Source organism: Saccopteryx leptura, chromosome 13, assembly GCF_036850995.1.
Source record: "Saccopteryx leptura isolate mSacLep1 chromosome 13, mSacLep1_pri_phased_curated, whole genome shotgun sequence".
Lineage (NCBI taxonomy): Eukaryota > Metazoa > Chordata > Mammalia > Chiroptera > Emballonuridae > Saccopteryx > Saccopteryx leptura.
In genome coordinates this window covers 40,125,272-40,152,595 of record NC_089515.1, presented here as the reverse complement: position 1 = coordinate 40,152,595, position 27,324 = coordinate 40,125,272, and the positions used below count along the sequence as shown (strand labels likewise).

Genomic DNA, 27,324 nt, shown 5'->3' with positions numbered 1-27,324 from the left:
ATTGATCAATAAAAAAATTAAAAAGGATTTCTTTAAAGTTTTATAAACTTTTATAGCTTGCTTGTAAACTACGTCAAGTCCAGCAAGTGCTCAGAACTCGCCCATGTGACAGAGGAGGAATCAGAGGGGTGCAGTGGGGAGATACTGAGCCCAGATCTCAGTCACTAGCCTTACAGAGGAGGAATCAGAGGGGCGCAGTGGGGAAAGACTGAGCCCAGATCTCAGTCACTAGCCTTACAGAGGAGGAATCAGAGGGGTGCAGCGGGGAGAGACTGAGCCCAGATCTCAGTCACTAGCCGTGCTGCAGGAGCCCCTTCTCCTGACTCCCAGGCCAGGGCCTTTTCCTCCATGCCACGCTTCCTTAGTGTATTATTCCAGAGAAGATGAGTTAAATTTTTCCAAGGCAAATCAATAATCATATTTTTGCTCCTTTCCAGAAATCTCACTCACATATCTTTCTTCCACTGAAGGAAAAGTCAAAACGTCAACTCTGACAGAGGAGAGGAAGAAGTACTGAGGGCAGAGAGGCAGTGTTAGATACAGGAACAGAGAGCACCTGGTGGAGAGGATGAAGCAGTAAGTCCTAAGATCCACTGTCTATTCCCAAGATCAGAGCGAGGCAAAGGCCTGGACTCGTAAGTGCTGGGGCCTTGCCTATAAATATCTTCATACAGGCGAAATGGTTTAAAATTAAGGTCAACTGAACCTTCAAGGGACAAAAGGGGGAAAACACATTGGCAACATAAATACAATACAATAATTGGCGACATAAATACAATCTGGTAAGGAGACTGGAGGAACACCAGCTGTTCTATCCTAGCCTTGGCCCCACTACTGGCAACATTTAGAATCGCAGGTGCCAGTAGTTTTTTCTTTTCCTTGATTTCTTTTAGGTACTTAAAAGTTGAATTTTCTTTTGTTCTTTTTATTTTTTTCTTTTCATGTAAGAAGATATGCATTACAATGAGTGAAGCAAGAGTGGCACATACTGTCTCATCCTTTCTCCTGATAAACACACCTCTCACTAGTGTTTAGTGTGCATTGCTTCCACAAACAAAACGCACACATGTCACCTTTTAATCCATTCGGATTATTATCTTGGCTTACCATGTGAGGCAGAGATGTGATTTTAACTAATATTTTATTTTTGAAAATAGCTGGCCCTGGCTGGTTGGCTCAGTGGTAGAGCATCAGCCCGGAGTGTGGATGTCCCAGGTTTGATTCTTGGTCAGCGCACACAGGAGAGAACCATCTGGTTCTCTACCTCTCCCTTTCTTTCTCTCTCTTCCCCTCCTGCAGCCATGGCTCAATTGGTTTGAGAAAATTGGCCTCAGGCACCGAGGATGACTTCATGGCCTCTGTCTCAAGCACTAAAAAATGGCTCCGTTGCTGAGCAGGGCCCCAGATGGGCAAGAGCATCGGCTCCTAGTGGGCTTGCCAGGTGGATCCCAGTCGGAGCACATGTGGGAGGTCTCTCTGCCTCCTCTCCTATCACTAAAAAAAAAAAAAGAAAAAAAGGAAAAGAGATGACCTAATGTCCTAACTCTATGAATGGGGACGGGGCCATACCCAGAAACACACACACACACAATTCCTAAGAACTGCATGTCTTCTGCGCGGGGGTAACTTGTGTGGACTTCGTCTGTGTGGTCATTAAACTCAAACTGGTTTTGTCTCTTGAGAAGTCATTGTGGCAGGGGATTGATTTAGAGACAGATTTCTTTGCCGCCACTGAAGTATTTCCTTCGTGTTAATATAGTCTGGGGAAATGAAGATCTCATAATTTTTTAGGAGAATGATGGAATTATTATCCATTCCACTCTTAAAAGTTGTTATTGGACCAAAGTCCTCAGATGAGAAAACTTGACAATTCTTTGTTTTGATGATTGTACATATTTTGACTATAGCTTGTTTCACCCCATTTTACCAAATAATCCCTTCTCTGCCAAACGGAGTAATTTGGAATTTTCACACCCTTCCTTACAACCTACCCAGCTTCCACTTTTCCAATTGAGGAGGGAAATTCCCCAAATAACACGAAGGACCTGAAATGCTAGAGACACCGTTTGGGAGGCAGGAGAGAGCACTATAGAACGTCTGTCTATGCTAACTTGGGCCGAGTTTCCTGTTCAGCCCATTTTAGAATGCGGGCTTAGTTTATCTGTGTGGTTGGCCCTACTGGGAGGGTAGAGCTTGTTTTGATTTAGAGTCAAGTGTGACTCAGGAGCAGTAGGAGGACAGTGCGCTGTGGTCATTAACCTCCATGTCCAGCAGGAAACTGAGCTCAGTGTTTCCCAGGTCAACCTGATTGCAGGCTTTTGTCTTTTCCATGTTAGCATAACTTTTTAAAAGGTAATTAACGATCCTAAATCACTCTCTGATTGTTGCTGCAAATATGTGTTAATAGCTATGGTCTGAACTTCTTATGCCTCTGCTGAGTCCTGCCTGAACCGGGAGAATTATTTACTATATTTACTATTCAGAATCCTGCATGTCTCAGCTGCAGATCTTCTGCATAGTAACACAGCAGTCAGACCTTTCCAGACAAAAATGTATAATGAAGAGCTTCCTATTATCAAAGGCAAAATAATTGGATTAAGAAGCATCATTAACCACTGACTGTAATGATGCCTACAAGCTGGAGTCACTGTTCTTAGCCACTGTTCTAGCCTGCTTCACGTCTCTCCTCACCTCTGAGGTCCTGGAGGGCCACAGCTTCATAGAAAGGAAACCAAAACCATGGGGATAAAAGTGTGACCGGCTCGAACCACCCTTGAAAGGTGAGCCCTTCATTAATAATATGTACTGCTCGCGTATTCTGCTCTTGGACTCGTAAGATAACCTGACATTGTTCTTCTGGGAAGACTTCCAGTTTTCAGGGAATCCTGTGCTTGGTTTTGTTTTATTGTTGGCTTCAGTAACTCCCTAGGAAATTTAACCAGCTGCCAACTGACCCTATTCACAAACAGAGAACACAAGGGCCTACTGTAAACCCAGTGACAATATTCAAATTGGCTAAAAATTCAGCACCTCAGAGCTACAGAATAAATTTTGCTGGACCATCCTAAGAATCTTTTGGTTACTAAATTTTTCCCAACTCCTTCCATCAGATTTGGGGAGAATGGGCGCACTTATCACCAAATCTGTTCTCCTTGGTTGGTTTCTTACAAGCCTGTTTCAAACAGTCCTATTGCTTTTGCTGGTTAAATTGGTGTTTTGCTTTTGAAATGCCATCTTTCTGTATATTCATGATTCTTCTATGTCCACTCCAAGAGAGGGAAGTATCTGTGTTGGTTCTGAGTGTGGCGAGGAGCTGTGGCACAGAGCAAAAAGATTTGCTGTTCAAATCTTAAGTCTTTGCAAAAAAAGGAAGATTTTAGATTAACTGTGAATTTCCAGGGGTCTGACTTCTGTCTCCAATAATATCGTTTTCATGCCTTGAGTAATATAAGCACTAACACTGACTTAATAGTTGGGAGGGTATATGTGCAAATTATCTTTAATGTTTATAGAACGTTTTTAAGTATATACTGCACAGCTTTACTTTCTGATTCTGCTTAATCCTTCTCATCCTGTGTTATATCCCTACTGTGTTAAAAAAAAAAAAAAAGCATTTTTCTGTGATGAGAATTAGTTAAAATTCACTTCCACCACCTTTAATGAAAACTGACAGTATTCTTCATACCATCTTCTCTGCTTGGCTACATCCACACCTTTCCCTACACATATTAATTAACCACATCTCTGTAAATTACATATATTTATTATAAAAACAAAGAACAACAATGAACAAGTTGAGACTTTTAGAGCTGTTAATTTCTAAAAAGACTACTTAAAACAGTGAAGTGGTCTTTGATAGAAAAGAAAGCTGAAAGTTTCATCATTCACCAAAAACACCTGGAAATAATTTGAAAGTTTTCAAAGTTACTATTCTAATAGGTATTACTTCCAACCTAACCATTACTGGCCTTTGAAATATAGAAGCTAAAAGCAGACTGGACAGATCAAATGCTGTAGATAAAAGCATTTTAAAAAGCATACAGTGCTATAAAAACATAAGGTGGTGGTATTAAAAATGGATTTGGACATGAAATCACAAACTCATTCATTTCAGTGATTCCCTTAAATCTTGGACAAGGGCAGAAAACAGTGAGACTTTAATCCAGATCCAGTTCCCCATCTTATGGGATCCTTTTGGGCCAGTCGACTTTAATCAAATTACACTCCCTCCCTAAAGGATTAGAAACAAACTGAGAGGTTCTGGTCGAGCGCCACAGCTTTTCACTCAAAGCTATCGTTCTCACTTTCATAAAGGACGTTTGAAAACTGTGTGATCAAATTTGAAAGTAACTTTTTAAGAGTTGCAGGTAGACTTTCTGACAAAGAAGAGTTTCATATTTGTGGCAAAGTTAAAATATGTGGCTGCAGCAAAATAGTTGGTGATTAAAAATAGTCACAAGGACAATGACAAGTCCTCATATGAATTGATAAAGAGATTAACAATAGTAATACATTTAAAAATATGGCAGAAAAGAAGTGATAAACTGCCCAAAGGCAGAGATTATACATACTCAAGGTGCAGTGTCTCTTGACACTGTGTGAGCAAGAGCTCAAGGAATAGCTGCTGAACCGTACCAAACTCAATATATATTCAATCCTAATTTTTTTTCTTCGTTTCCAAGTGAGAGGAGGAGAGACAGACAGATTCCTGCATACGGCCCGACTAGGATCCACCTGGTGACCCCTGTCTGGGGCTAATGCTCTGTCTATCTGGGGCCTCTAGCAACCAAGCTATTTTTAGCACTTGAAGCGGAGGCTCCACAGAACCATCCTCAGCGCCCAGGACAGATATGCTCAAACCAATTGAGCCATAGCTATGGGAGAGGGAGAGAGTGAGAGTGAGAAAAAGATAGAAAGAAAGAAAAGGAGGAGGAGGAAGGGCTGAGAAGCAGATGGTCACTTCTCCTATGTGCCCTGATCAGAAATCGAACCCAGGACATCCACAAGCCAAGTTGACGCTCTGCCACTGAAACAACTGACCAGGGCCTCGATCCTAATTTGACACAACAAACAGAGGCAAAAACTGTGTTCACGTGTGAGTTGTATAAAGAAGACATATGGAAGGGCATATTTATCAGTGGTTATATCAAAGAAGTGGTTACAGATATGAAATTATTAATTTCTGACATATTTGTATTGTTTGGATTTTTACTATAAGCACTTTTGATATCCAAGTGAGTGAAATCAAGATAAAAACTTATCAGCTAAATCCGTCAATAAAGAATGGATATTATTTAGACGAAACAATTCAAATTGTGTGTGTGTGTGTGTGTGTTTCTAAACAAAAGAAAACACCCTAGGGTTATACTCTAGTTCAGTGGTTCTCAAAGTGTGTGCCCTAGAAGATTTCCAGGTGCGCCCTATGGTATTCCAGAGAAATATCTGCCTGTTGGAAACCAAAAAACCAACAAGGTTTTTGGAGTTGAGATCTTTGGGGGACAGAGGTGAGGGGAATTGGCTATGAGCTGACAGTCTGCCCAAACACCCACCTCACTTGCCTGATTAGGTTGCAAAAGGCAATGTTAAACTGTGGTGCTGGATTGTTTATACTACCCCCCAAGTTCCCCGGAAAGACTGGAGGTAAGTTTCTTCTATCTTTTGTTTGGTGTAAAGTTAAGATGATATGTATGGTGGTCGTTTTCCGCACTCAACACAATTAAGAGTAAAAAGAGAGGAATTCTTCAATGTATTGATGAGAAAAGGAGAGTTTGCCTTTCAAATATATGCCCAAACATTGAAGAAATCATAACACAAGAATGAAAAAACTTAACACATTTGCGCCGGGACCTGCTGAATTTACTAAATCTTACTAAGAATGTATCTATATATATAAAAAGATAACTTTGTTGTTTTTTAATTTTTTTTTTTTTCTTTTGAAGCTGGAAACGGGGAGAGACAGTCAGACAGACTCCCGCATGCGCCCAACCGGGATCCACCCGGCACGCCCACCAGGGGCGATGCTCTGCCCACCAGGGGGGGATGCTCTGCCCCTCCGGGGGGTCGCTCTGCCGCGACCAGAGCCACTCTAGCGCCTGGGGCAGAGGCCAAGGAGCCATCCCCAGCGCCTGGGCCATCTTTGCTCCAATGGAGCCTTGACTGCGGGAGGGGAAGAGAGAGACAGAGAGGAAGGGGGGGGGTGGAGAAGCAAATGGGTGCTTCTCCTATGTGCCCTGGCCGGGAATCGAACCCGGGTCCCCCGCACGCCAGGCCGACGCTCTACCGCTGAGCCAACCGGCCAGGGCCGTTTTTTAATTTTTTAACCCTTCTTTTTTACAAATTCTAAAAAGCATAACTCAAAAAATGTAACATAAAAACGTTTTTTACTGTCAGAATAAATTTAATTTTGTATTTATTTCATTTAATTACCATAAAAGCACACTTGAACTTTATTTTTTTCCTTTAATATTTGACTTAATTATTATAACATATTTCTCAGAAGTTTGTATATAGTGCACCTACAATTATTGGTAGGAGTTTAAATGCACCCCAACTTCACAAAGTTTGAGAACCACTGCTCTTGTTTGTAACTACTAGCTCCTGAAAATGGAATAGTGAACTTAATGATCAAATATACTTGCTAGAGAAAAAAAAAGATTCAACTAGCATTCACTGAGCATTAGTGAAATGTTAAGCAGATTATCTAATAACTAAGGACTTAGAGAATATGTGTAGTCAATTTATCCACAGCCTTTCTTATTAACATCCAATTATATCCCCTTTCAGCCTTGTAGGTAAGCAACCCTTTCACTCTAAACACAAAATCAAAGGTTATATACTTTCTCATTATCAATGGTTTTTTTATTTATGCATCAACATTATTATATGTAAGAACAATTAAGTTGCCCACATTCTGCCTAAGTTTGGAGGCATTTAGCTCGAGTAAAATTTGGCAAAGCCTTTTAAAAAAGACTAATTTTTTCTGGTGTTGTGAACTGCCTATCAAAGTACAAGGGCATATTCTGCAACTTAAATTCTAAAAATGGGCCTTCTTCTCTCCTCTGGCTCATAACTAAGTAACTGTTACTGAATACACCTTGCTTTCGACTTAAGAAGCCAAACCTTACTAACATGACTCAGTCAACTCAATATGCACAACAAATATTTGCGCTTTTCCCTGACCTCCTTCCACGGCTCCCCACCTACTGTCCCACTTGGTCTCCCAGCTCCCTCGGTGACCGGATTCATCCAGCTCTAGGCTGTTGTTTCCAACTCTGCTGGCGGCCACAGTAGCTGCATCAACCTACTCTATTTTTTTCTCCCAGACACTGGAAAAGGCCTTTGCCTTTATATTCAGTAGCAGTGTAATCTTGGTGAAAGAACTTTATTGAAAAAGAGTTTAATGAAATCTTATTTGAGTACCTAGGTAACAAAACAAGATAACTGGACTTTCTTCCCAAATTGGGTTTGGTCAGCGGTGACGTTGGGGCAGACTGGATGCTCGGCCCCAGCTCCAATCCAGCCTCCTTCACCTGTAGCACCTTGTGTGAGCCTCAGACCAGACAGAATTTCAACTTCATTCTATAGGGCCAAACTGCTTCTTATGATTTGTTCTATAAACATTGATGAAACATGCACTTAGTTCAAAGTATACTACAGACACTATCAGAGATACAAATATACAGCTCGCTTTACAAAGAGAGGGAGATGGAGTTAATAGATTCAAATGCTCATCTTCCTCTCCATTTAATCCACAGTCCTGTTTTTAGAATCTAAAACTTGATGAGGCATACTGAAGAATAGAGAAAACAAAATATATTCTATGATGTACACAAAGCAAGTCTACAGACTTGTTACATTAAAATTTTCTTTTAAATTTATTGATCTGAGAGCGAAAGACATCAATTTGTTGTTCCGCTTATTTATGCTTTTACTGGTTGATTTTTTTGTATGTGTCCTGACTGGAGATCGAACCTGCAACCCTGGCGTGTCGGGATGATGCTCTATCATACTGAGTGGCCCCGCTAGGGCCAGACTTGTTACATTTTACAATAAATTTAAATTTGGCCACGATGTAAGTTTTGGAAATATTTTTATATTATTTGGAGTTAGAATCAATAAATCCAATTTATCTGTAACTATACCAGTAAACTAACATCCTTTTATTTTCATATTTTAGCATAGATTTAACACACCATTGGTTTCAGTTACAAACTTTTCTAACCTCACAAAGGGAACTGTTTTTCAAATTTGGTATCTAAAACACTATGAGTATATTGTACGTATCAAAAAAAATTAAACTTTTATGGGCCAAACAAATCTAGAAAAGACTGAAAGTTGCTCAAAAAATGTTACTTTGAAAGACCTGAGTAAGTAAGACCAGTGTTATCTTACTTGCAAACTTACAGATCTATGCTCTCCAGCTGTGGACAGCCCTATGGTATGTCACATCTGGGCAGATTAATATATCTGCACATGAAAGATGTAGCCACATATGCGCACGTAAACACAGTCTCCCTGTCTCCTGTCTCCTCTAAGTCTGCACTTGAATGTGGGCCCTTGGGAGAAATTAATTCCTGGTGAGCACAGTAAACATCAGAAGCAACAAAGAAGCACGTGACTGGTAGTCAGATTCTGGAAACTCCTGTTCCTAGTATAAGCTAGACCTCCAGGCTTCCTTTCTGATCTGCGGCCCCTCCATTTCCCCACATATAATCTAGAAGCCAAATACCATCAAGTGAATAACTGTAATAATATTACCTAGATCTTCCATACATTCTTCCCCCGCTCCACATTCCACTCCTCTCTGTGCTCAAAGGAGCCCCTGGGAGGGCAGCAGTCAGACTTCTATTCACTCCCACTGGCACCGAGCATGTGTCCCATAACATGCCCCCCTGTGGAACAGGCCCCAGCTCAGCAGCACAGAAATGCCCAAAGAAAGATGATCTTTGCCCCAGGTGCTTAAAGACACCAGCTGAAAATACAACAATGCTCCCACGTTCTAAGAGAAATGGATTAAAAGAGTGTTGGAACTCAAAGGAAGAAGTCAGAAGCGTCTGCCTAGAGTAGCGGGGAAGCCGTCAGAGAGGTGCATTGAGCTGGTACTTTTTTCTTTTCTCTTTTTAGAGAGAGGGAGAGAGAGACAGGAACATGGAGTTGTTCTTATATGTGCCCTGACCAGGGATGGAGCTGGGGTTTGAGCCTGAGTTGACCAGGATGTGCAGGAAAAAAGAACACTTCAGGAGAAGAGACAACATGTTCTGAAGCACAGAGGTACGAAAATCCCGACGTATCACTGCTGGTGGGAAGGTAAACTGGTTCAGCCACTATAGAAAACAGAACGGAGGTTCCTCAAAAAATAAAAAGAGAACTACCACGTGGCCCAGCAATTCCAGTTCTGCCCACATATCCAAAATAAACATAGGACTTTAAAGAGATCTATGCACTCCCAAGTTCACTGCATTATTCACAACAGCCAAGACGTGGAAACAAAGTGTCCGTCAATGGATAAAAATATATAAGGAGGCTGTAATATGTACACACACCTACACAATGGAGTATTAGTCAACCATAAGAAAGAAGGCAAATCCTGCCATTTGCAATAACATGGATGGACCTTGAGGGTATCATGCTAAGTCAGACAAAGACAAAAATTGCTTATTACTTATACATGGAATCTAAAAAAGCCAAATTCATGGAAAGGGAGTAAAAGGGTGGTTACCTGAGGCTGGGGGAACCAGGGATATATTGCTTTAGGGTACTAACTTGCAAACTACTAGTAAGGCCTAGAGACTGAATGACTGCATAGTGATTATAGACAATAATACTGCATTATAAACAGGAAAGTTGCTAAGAGACTAAATCTTCATTGTTCCCAACACACACACACACACACACACACACACACACACACACACACACACACACACTGTGTGATGTTATAAAGGTGTCTGCTAACACTTCAGTGGCAATGTTATTCCAAACATAAATGTATCAACACAGTGCACACCTTAAACTTGCAAGATGTATGTCAATTACAACTCAATAAAAATAATTTGTAAAAGAATCCTGACTTATTCAAGAGTGGTGAAAAGGAACGCACAAGGGTTGAGCGAGGGAAAAGCAGACAGAGAAGGTCTGGGAGAGGCTACACACAAAACCCATCTAAGCTCCTAGGACGCAGCATCAGCAGTGAAGAAGAATAAGGGCCAATGGAAAATATTTCTCCTTGGGGACTGGGGTGGAGGTGTCTCGCCCCCTCACTTCCACACAGTGTCTCTTTCCAAGCTGATAAAACTGACAAATTCTCATTGTTCAGCTTCTCTCTTCTACCACTGGAGAGGAGCCAACCCACTTCTCCTGTCCTTCCCAACAGTTTTCTTCCAGGAAAGACTAGGGCTCTGGTTTCAACTCTCACTACCCGAACTGAGAGAATACCCAGTCGCTCCCTGAGTCTCAGATTCCCTTTTTATAGGAGGAAAGGACCGGACGACATGAACTACAAAATTCAGGGACTCCATAAGCTGAATGTAAAAAATATCACATTTTCATTTTAACAATCACAAAAAGGGAAGAGAATCAGTAACAGAAGTATTTAAAATAACCTCACACAACTATACAGAAAACCAAATCTAGCTAATAAGGGATGGCTGGGAGAGTGTAATTAGTTGCACAAGTAAAAACTTCTTGGTCTCAGTTTTCTCATCTTCCAAATAAAGTAACAAACTGACCACTCCAATTTGGTGTGAGCCTTCAATGAGAAAACATATACGGTCTACAGCCATACCACCCCGAATGCGCCCGATCTAGCCTGATCTCAGAAGCTAAGCAGGGTCGGGCCTGGTTAGTACTTGGATGGGAGAAAACATATACAAAAATGGCTCTCTGAACACCTAGTATGCAACAGGTCAAAGCAAATGTTGATTCAATCTAATCTGATGTCTCTTTCCCATCCAAGTACTGACCAGGCCCGATCCTGCTTAGCTTCCGAGATCAGGCTAGATCGGGCACGTTCGGGGTGGTATGGCCGTAGACTTGATATATCTTGATTGAATTTGTAAGTGCAGCATCCTTTGTATCAGTTAACAAAAGATATGCAAATATACTGACACTGCATAAACTTTCAAAAATGAAAATTTATAATTGTCATTTTGGAAAAACTGAAGGCTTGTGGTTCTGAAGAAAAACAACTATTATACAATAAATCTACTAATTGCTGCTTCTGTAGAGATCTAAAAGAAAATGTTCCTCTCTGCTACCCCCAGGGGAAAGGGGTTTTGCCTTTGATTTTCAAAGCATATCTGATTTCTTCTAGCCATTACAGAGTCAAATAATAAAGATGGGTTTAGATACAACAGTGAAGTAAAGGAATAACAACTCTTCCTACTTCAGTTCTGCACTTAAACCAATAGACCCAAATCCTTTGAAATTTGATCATCAATGCAATTATGCATTGAACTGCTGTAAATTAACAGACCGTCATCTGGGAAACATAAAACAAACCTTGTGACAATGTGCTTCTAATTGCATGGGAGATCAGGATGTTAGTGATATTTTATATTCTGCTTCATCGCCCACTAAGCAGCATATATTTTCATAATAATGCTTTTTCCAAGTAGAAACAACTCAAGGAGTCATAACTCAATTTCCAAGATGAAGAAGAAACCAAAGGGAAAAAATATACAACTGAAACAATGCTTCTAGTATTTGGATGAGAGGTGGGAGGGGCAGGAGAGAGAAAGAAAAGGGCCAAGATAAATCTAAATGACTGCTCTGAAATTGTTCTTCAGGTTCAAACAGCAAGCTACACTCATCTAAACTTCTCTGGTTTAACGATTCAGGCACCTCTAAACATGATAATAAAAAACGCCTGCCTGCCCTGTGCAGAAATCTGGGCTGGGCAAAGGGGTAGGTTATAGACCTCTGCAGAGAAATCCTGCTTGTGTTAACTATGTTTGGCTCACAAAGCACAAAACCCAAAGAGCACTCGTATGCCCGTCCACCAACAGCTTAGTATCTTTATAAAGATGGAGTTAAAGGTTAAGGTTACAAATGTCACACATGGGCTCTGGTACAGAGAATAGGCTCCTGTTCACACTCACACAGACACCCGTCTTTGTTCTCTGTTCAGCCGGAATGGAAATCTGTGGAAAGGCTGCCCCCTTGTGTTCCTCTGGGTGCAGCTGTAGCCCTGGCTAGAGATGCAACAAGCGGCTGCATAAGCCTTTTAGCAATCTGACTGGCATGATGGCTTCAGAGAACAGACTTAGCCACTCAATCTCTGCCCAGAAATCAAGGCCAGTGTGAGTGATGATCACCGCTTGTGCTCTCAGAGAACATGGCACTGCCTCAGTACTGGTTTAAGGATGAGAAAGCTGTCTGAACCTCTTTCGAGGCACAGCCATGTGCAGCTTGTCCTTGAGCTTTTTGAAAGCTCCTGGCTGTGAGAAGACATTGCTTAAAGGGGTGGAGTGCCTCTATGTCCAATGGCTTTCTGAATGTCACCTAGAGCAATCCACAGATAGAAGGGCAGACAGACAAGACACTGACAACAGCAAAGCAATTAAAGGTGATAGAAAAACCCAAGTCTCAGGAGGTGAACAGGTTCCTAGAAAACCAACCAAGAAAAAGGGCAAGGCCACAGAGATCACCGGATCAAACCTTACTTTATAATGATAAACATTCAGGTCTGGAAGTTGCCATGAAAGTGGCCAATGTGTCAGAGGCCTCCACTGGGAAACGCAGTGCTGCTTCTCAACAAGAGGCTGCCTCATTAGCTGGTTTGGAATCAAAACTGTGAAGGGCCTAAAATTAACTTGAAAGATTAAATTAAAGTAGCCAGTGTGGGAATCTAACCATGTGGGTAGTAGAGAACCAAACATACTAAGGGCTAAAGACATGTGAGAGAATGATTAGGCTACAAAATTAAGCAAAGGCTTATCTTTTCAGAGTAAACAATAGTTTACTACATGTAAAAAATAATGCATCCTGAGAAAGGAAGGCTTATCAAACACAGTGATATCCCCTCCTCCCTGCCCCATCTCTGTCCACCCCCAAATCTCAAGTAAAAATGTCCAAAGAAAGGTAAAAATTAGGGTAAGGCTATATTAACACAGGAAAAGGTCTCATCCAAATGCCAAAAACTTTGAAATATGGAACTAGATAAAAAGTCACCCAGGCATACTAGAATTAATTTATGCCACCAAAACAGTGGTTGGTCTCCCCGGAAGTCAAAAGAAGAGATTGTGGACCTCACAAATACCCCAGAGTAAGAAGGCCAAGGGCAAAAGATCCTGCAGCAGAGCTAACTTTGGCTGCTGCTCTGACTTAATCTGAGACAGCCAGGCCTGAGGTCCACAGCAAAGGACCCTGTATGAAAATGGGAAGGGCTTCTCCCTAGAAGAGATTAGCACTGGACTAATTTTAATTGTTTGCAATGACTTGGTCCTGACAAAGTTAGGGAACCAGGACAACACAGTGCTGGGTTTAATTAAGCCCAGTCCTTTCCTAACTCCTTTCACTAAAAATGGCTCAGTACAGTAAAAAATGTAGATTCCTCCCAAATGAACTTACAAATTCAAACAAATAAAACTGTATCCTACTATGGGAACACTTGTATTTGTATAAATGCATGCGTGGATATAAGGCGTAGGAATATCCACTATACTGGGAACACCTAGAGTAATTACCCCTAGTTTTCCCTATATTGTTGAGCTTTATAGTAAAAGTGATTATGACTTACTTCTGCAAATAAAATTAAATCTGTTAATATAGATATTTAATGTACTAGAATGAGATAAAATGACATCAAGTTAATATGGAGGAATAAATGTCCAAGAACAGTAAAAAATTGAGATGAATGGCAATAAAAACTAGATTAAAAAATGAGTTACTTGAATTATCAAAATCAATCAATATAGATTGGTAAAAACATCAGAATAGCAAATAGAGCCCAGAAAGAGACTACAGTATTTACAGAAATTCCACCACCACAAAGTGGCCGGAAAACGTGAGGGTGGGGAAAAGGAACCCGAGCATTCAGCTTCCAGTTACCCTCGCCCATGCTGTAGAAGAGCTTTGCTGAATGAGCACAGGAGATTCATGTAACATAAAACATTTCAAAGAACACTGCAAAACAGAGCACAGGTGCCACAGTGCGGGATAGAGAATAAGAGAATTAGAGAGAAGAGACCAGTGAAGCTTACGTTTCAACAAAGCGCACCTTGGAGAACACTGTACAAAATCACAATGGGGGCATCTGGGCCCTGTCTTCCCTTGGGAGTACCCTTATCCCAAAAGATAAGAAAGGGGCTTCAAGTGACTCCTGGGGACAATTTTGGCCTTAGGAAGTCTAGGACAAAGCTCTCTTCTTTTTTTTAGCAAGAGAGCGCGAGAGAGACACGGACAGACAGGAAGGGAGAGAGATGAGAAGCACCAATTCTCCGTTGCATCACCTTAGTTGTTCAGCTGAGCCAGTGACCCCTTGCTCAAGCCAGTGGCCATGGGGTTATATTTGTGATCCCATGCTCAAGCTAGTGACCCCGTGCTCATGGTGGAGCCCACACTCAAGCCAGGGACTTTGGGGTTTCAAACCTGGGTTCTAAGCATCCCAGGCCGATCCTTTATCCACTGCACCACTGCCTGGTAGGCAAAACTCTCCTCTTGAGTGGAGCAAAGATAAGGAGAATGAGCTGAGACTCAGAATACCTCTGCTTCTCTTGACATCCAAAGCCTTGCCTTTTCCAGCCCAGGATGTACCCAGGTGATTGCAAGAACGCCTGGGACACACCGAGGGGAGGAAGAAGCAATTAGTTTCAACATATGGCGTGAGCTAAACAAACAATTTCCAGTGGTAACATCACCTTGGCTCTGGGGTCCTGGACAATGTTATCACACTAAAATGTCACTGTCCTGATAGCCTTTAATGAGAAATGTTCAGACTCAAAGGATTTTTGCTCTCATGAAACTCCAGAATATTTATAATTAAAACCAAATGTGTTCACCTCTAAAAAAAAGTTTCCATCTTTCCAACTTACTTTTGTACCTGAAGATATTTTAAACTTTGAAACAATAAATGATAAACAATGACAGCTCTATTTATGTGCTCTCTCAACCCAAGCTCAGTGATCTTATTAACTGATTTATTCATTGCACCGACATTCACTGAACACCCAAGAGATTGTCACCATAATTGATGAAAAGCAAGTCTCACAAGGTAAAATGTATTTATCTCATTTGCAAGAAATAAGATAGTCACTCTTAAGTATATATTATAGTTCTTTTTTAACCTTTGATTTCATTATTATAATCAATATTAGTATTAGTCTCCATGCAAACAAGTTGGATAATCAATCTGAAATGAATGATTATCTATGAGAACATGAGGTAACAAAATCAACATCAGGAACAGTAAAAAGAACCTGAAGGGATAACTAGTAACACTAACAATTGACAACCAGGAGTAGTTGGTTTCATGGCTGTTAAAAATAAAAAAAATTTGTGTGTGTGTGTGTGACAGAGATAGAGGAGTATCAGAGAGAGGGACAGATAGGGACAGACAGACAAGAAGGGAGAGAGATGAGAAGCATCAATTCTTCGTTGTGGCTCCTTAGTTGTTCATTGATTGCTTTCTCATATGTGCCTTGACTGGGGGTAGGGAGTGGGCCTAAAGCAGAGCAAGTGACCCCTTGCTCAAGCCAGCGACCTAGGGCTCAAGCCAGTGACCTAGGGCTTCAAGCCAGTGACCTTTGGGCTCAAGCCAGTGACCATGGGGTCATGTCCATGATCCCATGCTCAAGCTGGCGACTCTACACTCAAGCTGGCGACCTCGCGTTTTGAAACTGGGTCCTCTGCATCCCAGTCCAACACTGTAGCCACTGCATCACTGCCTGGTCAGGCTAAAGTTAAATTTTTTAAGGACCAAAATATTCTCGTGCCATTTAAACTGTTCCACAAAATAAAAAACCATAAAAACGGTTCCCTGATCTGTTGCTTCATGAAACTAGTATAATGCTGACACCTAAACTCCACAAATATAAAATAAATATATATCCAAAAAAATACAGATCCAGTAAACTTACAAAGATTTTATGTAAAAAACTATCAACAAATTGAACCATTGCTCTATTAACATATTGAAATACACTCACCTAATAGTTTATTTCAGGAAGACAAAACTGGTTTGATATTAGAAAATGTGTTAAAATGATTCACACAGTAAGTGGGTCAAAAGAGAAAAACGTGTTACCTAAAAGATGTGGAAAAGACCACTGAATGAAGCTCAACAGCTATACACATTTTAAAAATTAATCTATAAAACAGAAACAGGAGAATACTTTATTTTTATTATAAAGATTGCACAGATCAAATCTCAGGGTAACACACTGTAATGCACATAGGAATTCCTACAACGTGAGGAAGGAGACACCATTATTGTGGCATCATAGCCCAAGAGTTTTAGCAAAAGCACTTAAGCAAAAGATATGAATACTGAAAGGAGAGATCATGCCTAAGAAAAGAATATGCAGGTTACAACAGTGATTTTCTTTTCTTTTTTTTTTTTTTAAAGACCTCAGAGGAGCTGAAATTCTTTTTATTTTTTTTAAATTTATTTTTATTCAATTTTAGAGAGGAGAGAGAGAGACAGAGAGGGAGAAGGGGGGAGGAGCAGGAAGCATCAACTCCCATATGTGCCTTGACCAGGCAAGCCCAGGGTTTCGAACCGGCGACCTCAGCATTTCCAGGTTGACGCTTTATCCACTGCACCACCACAGGTCAGGCCACAACAGTGATTTTCAATTGCCAGTCCACAAAAGTTAATCACCCTATTATTGACCATATTTTTATAAGCAATATAAAATTAAAAAAAAAATAAAACATGTAACTCTTAGATATCAGAGGAATAAAATCAATATCATGTGTAAAATAAAAAGTCTTAAAGTCAGTTGAGCCTGACCAGGTGGTGGCGCAGTGATAAGAGCATTGGACTGGGAAACAGAGGACTCCGGTTCAAAACCCTGAGGTCACCAGCTTGGCTGTTGGGTAGCTGGCTTGAGCATGGGATCATAGATGTGACCCCATGGTTGCTGCTTTGAGTCCAAAGGTCACTGGCTTGAGCAAGGAGTCACTGGCTCGGCTGCAGTCAAGGCACATATGAGAAAGCAATCAATGAACTAAGGTGCCACAACAAAGAACGGATGCTTCTCATCACTCTCCCTTCCTGCCTATCTGTCCTTATCTGTCCTTCTCTCTGTCTCTGTCACACACAAAAAAAGTCAATTGAAATTAAGTCAATGTTAAGAAGAGACTAGTATGGCTAATAGTTATTTACTGATTAAAATAAATTCTTACTGGAAATGTTGGTAATAATAAAAAATTCACTAGCAAGTGAATTTGAAGTATTACAAAAGTACCATAAGGCTTAAGAATCACAAACTGTTGAGATTTCCCTTTAAATAAATCAAATCTGCTGGTCAAGCCTCTCAAGGCTCCTGACTCCTCAGTTACCCCTTTGACTAAGAAAACACACACACATTCATTCAAACCACACTGACTTCCTAGCAACCCAGCAACCCACCATGGGCAGAAATAAAACCAGTTCAGAAAAAGGCTTGGTAGTATTTATTATTTTCCTCATGCTATAAAAAGAGGAATATCATATTTCCCCTTAAAATATGCCCCTGAAATTTTAAAGATTTAACCATATGGAAGAAATCTGAAAGGGTCTAAGAAAAGGCTAAAGATTTGGAATCCTAATTCAATTTCCCCTCACAATTTAACAGGAATCTGTAGCAAACATTTACTTTTAGAGATATTCTTGGGAAGGAAGTGAACAAAAGGCTATTGTTTGTTAAACATGTGAGGTCTCTCCTGTCCCATATATACCAACTTTTCAAACATCAGGTTGGAATTAAATAATTTTAAACTTTAAATTAACTGTTTCCAGACCATAAAATCTATTCCACACCTACCCAGTCAGTATAATTCTCCAAGTGAGTTATAGCTGAGTTCAAAAGTGAAATCTGCATTTTTTAAGTGCCAATATTAAAGAACTTTCCTTCAGACCCTGACATCCACACTGACTTGTTCAAGAACACCATAAAATGTTTTCATTTCCTCCTCCAACAGAATTTTTCATCTGCATTTGATAAATCTGACGCTGTACCGTTTCTGATGGAAAGCATATGGGTATCAGTCACATCGTTCCCTACTATATACTTTCCTATTAAATAGGAATTACAACTTTTTCCTTATGCTAATAAGACTAAAAAGAATAAAATTTGCAGGCCTGCCATGATCACTATAAACATCACTATGTCTTAATTTGTAATCTGTGTCCTACCACAGGCCTATTAACATATAAAAGAAAACAAAAAATTATCTACAATTAGTGGTATGGTTGTTTTAACACATGTCTACAAATTCTTTGACATGTCTCCCATCAAAAGGTGGAGTTAGTTCCTTCCCTTTGGATATAGGCCAGTCTTCATGACTTCTGTCTAATAAAGAAAACATGACAGAAGTGAGGCTGAAGGCTTTGGCCACTGGGTCATAAAAGCTGATAAAGTTTCCTCCTTTCTCCTCCTACTGGGATGCTCACCTGCAGAACGCAGTCACCAGGCTGTGAGGAAGCCAAGCAGCCATATTGAAAGGCCACAAGTTCCAGCCTCAGTTCTACTCTCAACCAATGTCCCAACAGACAACAAGTATGAACCACCAGACATGTAAGTAAAAAGAGGCACTGTGGCCCTGGCCAGGTTGCTCCATGAAAGCACATCATCCCAGGGTGCCAAGATCGTGGGTTTGACCCCCCAGTCAGGGCATATACGAGAAGCAATGAATGAGTACACAGCTAAATGAAACTAAGTGGAGCAACAAGTTGATGCTTTATCTCTCTCTCTCTGTCAATGCCCGCCCCCTCCCCCCACCCCCCGCGCTTTCCTCCCTCTCTCAAATCAATGGCTTTCTCTCGGGCTGTTTGCTTTTCACATATTAATGAACCAGAATCCCTGGCCTTTTCCTCTGTCCTGCCTTAAAGTAACTCCTAGCTTTAAAGAGTTGCTTTTATTAAACATCTGGTTTATGAAACTGCTGCTACTGCTATATACGCTCCAGTTCTTAATCAATGAACAAGTGAAATGTGCCTAAAAAGGTAATTCTGACTCTAAGGCTGGTAACTAGTTCCAGATGTTTTGATGGAGCATTTAAATGGGTTACCAACCCAACCAAGTAACCAATTAAAAGTTTACTGTTCCTTCTAATGAACACTAGGAAGGGAAACACCTTAATTACTGAAATAAGATTGTCCTCCAAGAAACATAAGCCTTAATAGTTCCCAATTATTTAGAATCAAAAGAGTCTTAGTCATCTAGACTGACTTATGTGAGCAGGAATTCTTTTGCTAACAAACAAAAGGGACCCCAGCTTAGAGCATTCACAGACTATTTAAGCAGTACTATTTTTTTTAAAGAACTGCCATAATTCACAGAAAGTTTTGACCTACATGCTGATCACTCAAATGCACTAAATGAAAGTCTAAGCAAACCATAAAAAAGAAGCCAACTAAAAAAGAGAACAGTCATTTCCTTCAAGTTCACTAAGCTTGTGACATGTCAGGTAGCTCCTCGGAGGAGATACACACAACACGCAGCACCGCCCTACCGAGCACATTTCCTGGAGGCACTTCCTCTAGATCTTGCAGTTCTCGTCCCATTAGAAGATACAGGTGCTCCAGAGTGCAGCACGCCATGTGGGGGACCGGGGGCACATCATCAAGAGGAGCTGAGAAGCCTAATGGCACCTGGGAAAAGAAAAATGATTGCAGGTAAGTTAGAAAGAATTACATGAAAACACTAGTTAATATCTATAAAGCTATTTTCATTCATAAGATGTAGTGCAATCACAGTTCATATAAATCTGAAACATGCAAATCTGATATGTTATATAAAAATAAGTCTCACTTTATGAATAAAATCTGATAGAGTGAAACCCCTCATATCTTTAAAAATAGTCAAGAATCTCAAATAACCATAAGTTTTATGGCTCAGGTAATATAAATTCTGTTGTAACACCATATAAGCTAATAAACAAAAATCCCCATACATAACCCCTCGCTGCCATTTATGTGAACGCTGTCACACACCATTCTGGTGATGACTGTACTATTATTTCAACTCTCATTATTACTATTATCATTTCAAAATCTTTTAATCTTATACTGTCCTTCAAGAATTCAACAACAGCAGTGCTAGAGCTCAGGAACACATGAAAATGATTAACTGTAACATGTAAATATGCTACGAGGATAACAGCTTTAGCAGTTCCCCTTACATCACATTTATTCTTGTGGAAATATGTCTTGAATTATTCAAGTTTTGTCAAGCATTATTTAAAAAAAAAGAATTAGTCAATATCTTGAAGAATAGTCAAGATACTGTCTTGAATTATTCAATGACTTCCATATACAGCTGGTACCCTGAAAGCATTTTAGTCACCAGCTGATATTTGGCACCTACAGGCCCAATGCACTGGGAGAGCGCTGTGGAGAGAACGTTAGAATGTAACATACACAAAGATAACCAACTTCACAAACACAGTGAGTGACAAAAAAAGCAATACAGCAAATAACCTCATTGCAGCTCAGAGGAGAGAGACGCTATTGTATTAGGTTAAACTTGGAAACTTGGTAAAAATGATGGCCTTTCAGGCATGTGCTACATTTAAATGTACATGTTCTGATCAGTGACAACTTTGCAGGGTAGCTCTATAGATAGGATGGAAAGAAGTGTTATAAGATTAAATAGGAAGAAACAGAATAACTCACAGACAATATGAACATTCACTTAAACTACAGATGAATTATAATTAGTAAGAAAGTTTAGCAAGGTCACTACACACAAGATCAATATACAAAAGTTAACTATGTCTACAGATCAACAATAGAATATACATATTTTAAAATACTAACTTTTAGACTAGCAACAAAATATTGGCTAGGAATAATAAGTCTAATAAACATGATTAAAAATCTTTATGAAAAAAATAATAAAACTTCAATGAAAAACATTTAAAATAACCTAAATAAGACAGATACACCAAACACACTGCAAAATGTTGATTCATGACCAACAGGGACTGATTTAAAGCTATACCAATCAGGTCTCAGCAAGGCTTTTCATGGAACCTGACAAATACAGGCTGTCTTACTGCTTTTTGCTAATCCTGCCTGGCTCCCTGGACCGCTAGCATCCTCATCCTCCTATGACCTACATTATTTAATTGCTATGTGTACAGGTTACTAATGTTCAGAAATGTTCCGCGATAGCTCAAGCTTGCGGTTTCCTTGTTGGCCTCTGGCTCAGGCATATTTGGCGGATCAGGACAACACTCTAACCAACTAAGTTACCTGGCCAGAGTGGCTCAGGTGTATATGAATGCTAGCTGTTCACCTCCTTAGAGACCTCTGTGATCAGTTCCTGGGCTATGCCTGCCATGCCATGCAACTGGTCACTAGTGGCCCATGCCACCAAGATTTTGGATCTCCCTATTTCTTGAAGATCTGTCATTGTCCTGGCTCTAACATGACATCTGTTCTTACCAGTTCTTTCTTCTAGCCTTGAAAAGAAAAGCCTTATAATTACTAAGGCCTGAAAATTTGGTATACCTACTAGTTTAGTTTCTTAAATGTTACTGAGACAGGTTTCCCATGTATTACCAAGGAAACACAAGAGGAGAAATCATCCAAATATGCCTTTTTAGAGACAAAATAAATCTACCAGTAAGGTAATCAACAATCTCATCAGTCTGAAAAGTATCAAAACCTTAAAAACAATACACTAATATTTTATTACCAATTCTTACCCGCTGTAAAAACTCAAGAGGACTGTATTTGGGCCCCAAGACAAAAATTTTTTTCCCTCTTCGGGCCACACCACTGAACACCCGCGCAAACGCAATGAAAGTCTCTTGGCTGCTTTCCTCCTGTGGCACAGGTCTCGGGGTCATGCTCTCCACCTGCTGCTCATCACCTGCCAGATACAAATGGAGAGTGAATGCCAAGGACACTGTCTCCTCTCTGGGAACTGCCTGGAAACTGGGTGTGACATATATTTAGCCAAGTTTCAGGGAAGAAACACTAAGAATAAAAACATATTGATAAATGCTACAATTAAAACTAGAAGTTCAAGAGCTAAGGAATGAGTGTCCCAAATTAAGCAAAAGAAATATACTGCACCAAAGCCTGTTGAGCTGTACCTCTCCGCTCTTCGCCATCTGGACTTGTTGCAAGGGCGCTCCCGTCTGAGGGGGGCTCGTTGGGGGCCTGGCCCTGTGCTGCCGCGAGCTTCTCTGCGTGCCTTTGTCTTGCACGCTCACGCCTCTGTGCAATTTCTTCTTGAGTGAGAGGTCTACAGGATATCACAAATATGTCAACACCTGGCAACATAAGCATCTCTCAGTGGCTCAAACAGGAAAGCAGCATATATTTATGTGACTGGTAAAGACAACTGGCCCCAGGTCCCTTCCAGGCAGAAGGTTCCTCCAAGTTCTCTCCCCAGCTGTAGCAACAGGAAAGAAGGCCTGTCGGGCTTTCTCTGAGAATGCTGTGTCCCCAGCTATTCTCAGCTCAGGACCTGCCAGGGATGAGCCCGCATCCCACACACAGCCTGGCACACAGCATGGACATCTCGGATGCCCGTCCTCCCACCAGACGTCCTCCACTGCCCGCCCCGACTTCCCCTCTCCTTACCGTGGCTTATTCTGAGGCAAAGCCTTAGCATCAACTGCAAACATTTTGGAAACGAAGATAATAACTGGAGCAGTATCTTCACTTCCACATTTCATAAAGGCTAAACAAATAGAAAGTAAACATGTATTTTTCCCCTCATTTAAAAATCCAGATTTTTCTGGGAAACAATTAAGATGCTTTGACTATGGTATCATCTAAATGTGGAAGCAGCGTATTTCTTTTTACAACTACAATAAAAATTCCACTTAGAAAACTATAAAATCACTGGAAAAGTAGAGTGAGAACAAGTAGAACTGGCAAGAAGAAAGGAAATTAAAATTCACAGTGGGAGGAGGGCTGGGGAACTCCTACCCAGAACTGGACTGAAACGAGAAAATGGGTTAACCACCCACCACAAGCCCTAATAAGTGTTTCCCTTCACCCAGTTTAGAATTGAGGAATGTTACCAAAGGTCAACAGTCAACAAGGAAGCTTGTTGATAGACTACATAAAAATCAATAATTTTTCCAATCCCCAAATTAACAAGTTAGAAAATAGACAAAAATGCATTATCATGACAGTAATGAAAAATCCTAGAAATAAATTAAGGTTATTATAAACATGCCAATTCCTCTAAGTATACAATTGTACACAATTGTATGAAGTTTTATTTCACAACTCAAATATTATACAATTTCACAGCACATACTGACATTTTTCTTAGCCTATCTAGAGATATTAAATTGGTTAGTAATTTCTTAAAAATTTACTTACTGATTTTAGAGCAAGAGAGACAGAAACATCAATCTATGTCTGTGTGTGCCCTGACCAGGGATCGAACTAGCGACCTCTGAGTATTGGGATGACACTCTAACCAACTAAGCTACCTAGGCAGGGCAAAATTGGTTAGCAATGTTTTTAAAAAATCACTCCATGTCAAACATTGTACTGTATACTTAAGTTAAAGATGACCAGTAAAATTCAAACAAACAAACAAAAATTCCAGAAGTCAGAATTAAACATGCACCAGAAGTCATGCCTGGGGTGCTCTGAAAGGCTCTGAGGAACAGAGTGACACGTGTGACCTTACAGTGTAACAGGCTCACTGCCACAGGGCGACAGAGTGCTGACCGGAAGCAGGAGCAGGAGTGGGGACGCCAGCTGGAAAGCTACTGCAATAACAGGTCAGAGAGCACGGGTGCCTGGCCCGGGGAGGCAGAAGAGGAAACTCTGGGAAGTAGCTGAACTCTGGGTGTACTTGAAAGGAAGAATCATCAGGATTTGCAGGTGAACTGAATGCAGGGGTGTGAGATAAACATAGGAGCCATGGATGACCCCAAGGCTTTCAGACTGAGCCAATGAAAGGATGGAAGTCTCTATAACTGAGACGGGAATAACCAGGAGAAACACACATTGGGATAAGATAAGAAGCCCAGTTTGGAATGTAAGTTTGCAATGCGGCTTAGCTAAGTAAGTAGAGAGAGGACATGTGTAGCTGGACATACGAGTGTGGAGTTCAGGAAACAGATTAGCACTGGAGACACAGATGTGGGAATTACGAGCATATTGTTGTCACACAAAGCCTTGAAACTGAATGAGATTGCAGGACAGTGAATGCATCTAGAAAACAGATGCAGACCAAAGACTGAGCCTTGCTTGAAGGCATCCCATATTTAACCAGTCAGAAAGATGGAGAGTAACAAGAAAAAGAGATTAAAAATAAGAAGACAGAGACAGGAGAAAAGCAGAAGCATGTGGAAGCCTAGAAGTCAAGGGAAGAAAGTGTTTTGAGGAAGGAGTGACAACTATGTCAAATGTCAATGACAGATCTAATCAGATGGTTTAACGAAGGGGAGTCGTTAGTGACCACGGGAAAAGCAGAGAAGTGGTTTGGGGAATGGAGGTTGCAAATTCAACCGAATGGGAGAAAAAGAAGTGGACACAGTGAATGCACACAGATTAAGTTCACGGGGCCTTACAGAGCCTGGAAAGGGAGGCGCCCTTCCCATGGGGTGCAATATATAGGATGACTGTGGAACAGCACAGCCCTGGGAACCATGCTTCCACAGTCCGGAGGGTAATGTGGCAGCTCAGGACACCATCCTGGCTGTTTAGGAAAATGGAATAAAGCATCGTCATGAGATTATGAAATGATAATGCAGAAGGAAGGAGTCTCTGAGCCTCTGGTCCTCCATCCCACCGGCAGAGAAAAATGGCTAGAGCAAAAACTGAAACCTTGGGGGGAAATGCAATTGTTTACTTGTGGAAGTGGCCATTTGGCAAACTGGCATTTGGCAAACTGTTCTACAGTAGCCTTGACCTAGGACAATCAAAATGAGCGAGCATACCGTGTTCATCTTTACCTCACCTGCTTTCAGTGCCTGGGTTTCCCGTGGAAGAGAGTCAAACGTTTGTGATCCTGCGCACATCAGTTTCTCCACTCTCTCGGATGTTATATCGAGGGGACTAGGAAGTTTCTGACACACCATAGCTGAAATCTGTTGTTAAGGACTCATAAACTTGAATGAGAGTACTCCACCAAGGGACAGATTCACAACAGCCACTAAATTTATGTCTCTACAGCAAATGCCTGGGCTGCAAGGCAACATGACTATATATGCGTCACATCTCAAAATATGGATGCAGTTCCAGAGAGCTCATGGACTCTCCCTAAAGCCCAGAAAGGGTTCTTATGATAGATATTCTAACATACTGATGACCCAAAGAACAAGTTAGGACAAGAGAGCCTAGTTAGTAGCTCAGGTACCTGTGCCTTGAAATCCTAAAATTTTTTTGTATGCTTTCAGATTATATAAATTTCTATAAAATCACCATCATCCACCAGCAATGATACAAGAAATCCCCCTAGCAGAGCCAGTGTCACCACAGGAGCAGGTATCCATCAGCGCTCTGGGTTGAACAACACAGCTGGTTCACTCCCAGTGCACCCCTGCCCTGCACATGGGTACTGTCTGGCACATGCAGGTCAATGAAAAGAGTTTAAATTCATCTATAAAATTACTTCAGTTAATGTAATCCATTTAAAATTAAGTCTTTTTGGAATCATTAACACGATGGAAAATATCAAAACACTAAAGAAAAATAGTACTGAATACAGCAGTGATCTAACATAAACCTCTCAGTTCTCTACTTATATGTAAATCTTAGTCAAGTAAAAAAGTTCCTATTGTTACAGATTACTACAAAAAATCTTAGAAGAGCCCTGGCCGGTTGGCTCAGCGGTAGAGCATTAGCCTGGCGTGCGGGGGACCCGGGTTCGATTCCCGGCCAGGGCACATAGGAGAAGCGCCCATTTGCTTCTCCACCCTCCACCCCCTCCTTCCTCTCCGTCTCTCTCTTCCCCTCCCGCAGCAAAGTCTCCATTGGGGCAAAGATGGCCCGGGCGCTGGGGATGGCTCCTTGGCCTCTGCCCCAGGCACTAGAGTGGCTCTGGTCCCGGAGGGGCAGAGCATCACCCCCTGGTGGGCAAAGCTTTGCCCCTGGTGGGCGTGCCGGGTGGATCCCAGTCGGGCGCATGTGGGAGTCTGTCTGACTGTCTCTCCCCGTTTCCAGCTTCAGAAAAATACAAAAAAAAAAAAAAAAAATCTTAGAAGAGCATTCATTTAAACTAGTATCAGTATAAATATGTATACTAATTAGTATTAGTATGATAATTTTTAAAGTATTAAATACAGGTTCATAGTAGAACACTTAAAAAAACAACAGAAGACTTACTTTGGATTGGAATGCATTATTCCCAGAGGATTTCTTGGTTGACAATAACTTGTTTTCTTTTCCTGTTTTGTCAAAACTATGACTTCATTAAAAACCATTAAAATAAAGGATACCAAGAACAGCATGAGAGATGGGCAGCCACTGACTGCAAATGGCACTGATCTGGACTTTAGGGTCTGAATGTCGTGCCTCCCGGGCTCCGATCTTTAATCCTAAAGAAGTCACTATTTTATCAATTTTTTCTTTGTCCCTAAAATAAACATACATGGGGAGGGTGGGTGGAGGAAGAGAAGGTCACACACAAATATGAAGGAGCTGTGAGGAAAAGAAACTCAACATTTGACACATTTATTCCTAATGTACTTTTTCTATAAAAAACTAAAAATGATTGGAAGAGGTTCCTGCCACACTATAGGACTGTTCAATCTCCACTCTTATAACTTTATTTATTTGTACTTTTAAAATTAATTTATGTTTATTTGGATGATATGGTTTGCCAAGCCATACAGGTTTTAAGTTTATAACTCAATATAACACCATCTGCACCGCACATCGTGCACTCCCTGACCCAAGCGAAGTCTCCCTCCATCCCCATCCCTCCTTGTCCTCCACCCGGTCCCCTCACCTTCCCCCCTTTGACAGCAGTCCAAGAGTTTTCCACTCTCATACTTCTACATAAACCTCTAACACTTCTCCTGAGGCACCACTCCACAATCTCCTTAAACAAGCTATGTCAGCTGGTGAAGTAGTTTTATAAACACATGCTAAAAATGCATTAATCCAACTCTGGAATAAGCTAGGAACTAAACTTACTAAAGCAAACTTTCTTTCCCACTCGTATCAAAGGAGCTGTTGCCCAGGTTCCCCAT

At 40.9% G+C, this 27,324-nt stretch overlaps 1 protein-coding gene across 1 annotated transcript in view; it reads right to left on the bottom strand.

Annotated features, from left to right (window-relative positions):
* LOC136384921 (elongation factor-like GTPase 1) overlaps positions 1-27,324 on the bottom strand; it is a 90,388-nt gene that overhangs the window by 46,690 nt on the left and 16,374 nt on the right. Inside the window, exons 10-15 of the mRNA XM_066355571.1 lie at positions 26,569-26,705; positions 25,089-25,211; positions 22,742-22,841; positions 22,249-22,400; positions 21,856-22,022; positions 19,657-19,795 (exon numbers count right to left, since the gene is read on the bottom strand). Of these exons, the coding sequence (XP_066211668.1) occupies positions 19,657-19,795; positions 21,856-22,022; positions 22,249-22,400; positions 22,742-22,841; positions 25,089-25,211; positions 26,569-26,705 (818 nt within the window). The remainder of the gene's footprint in view (positions 1-19,656; positions 19,796-21,855; positions 22,023-22,248; positions 22,401-22,741; positions 22,842-25,088; positions 25,212-26,568; positions 26,706-27,324) is intronic.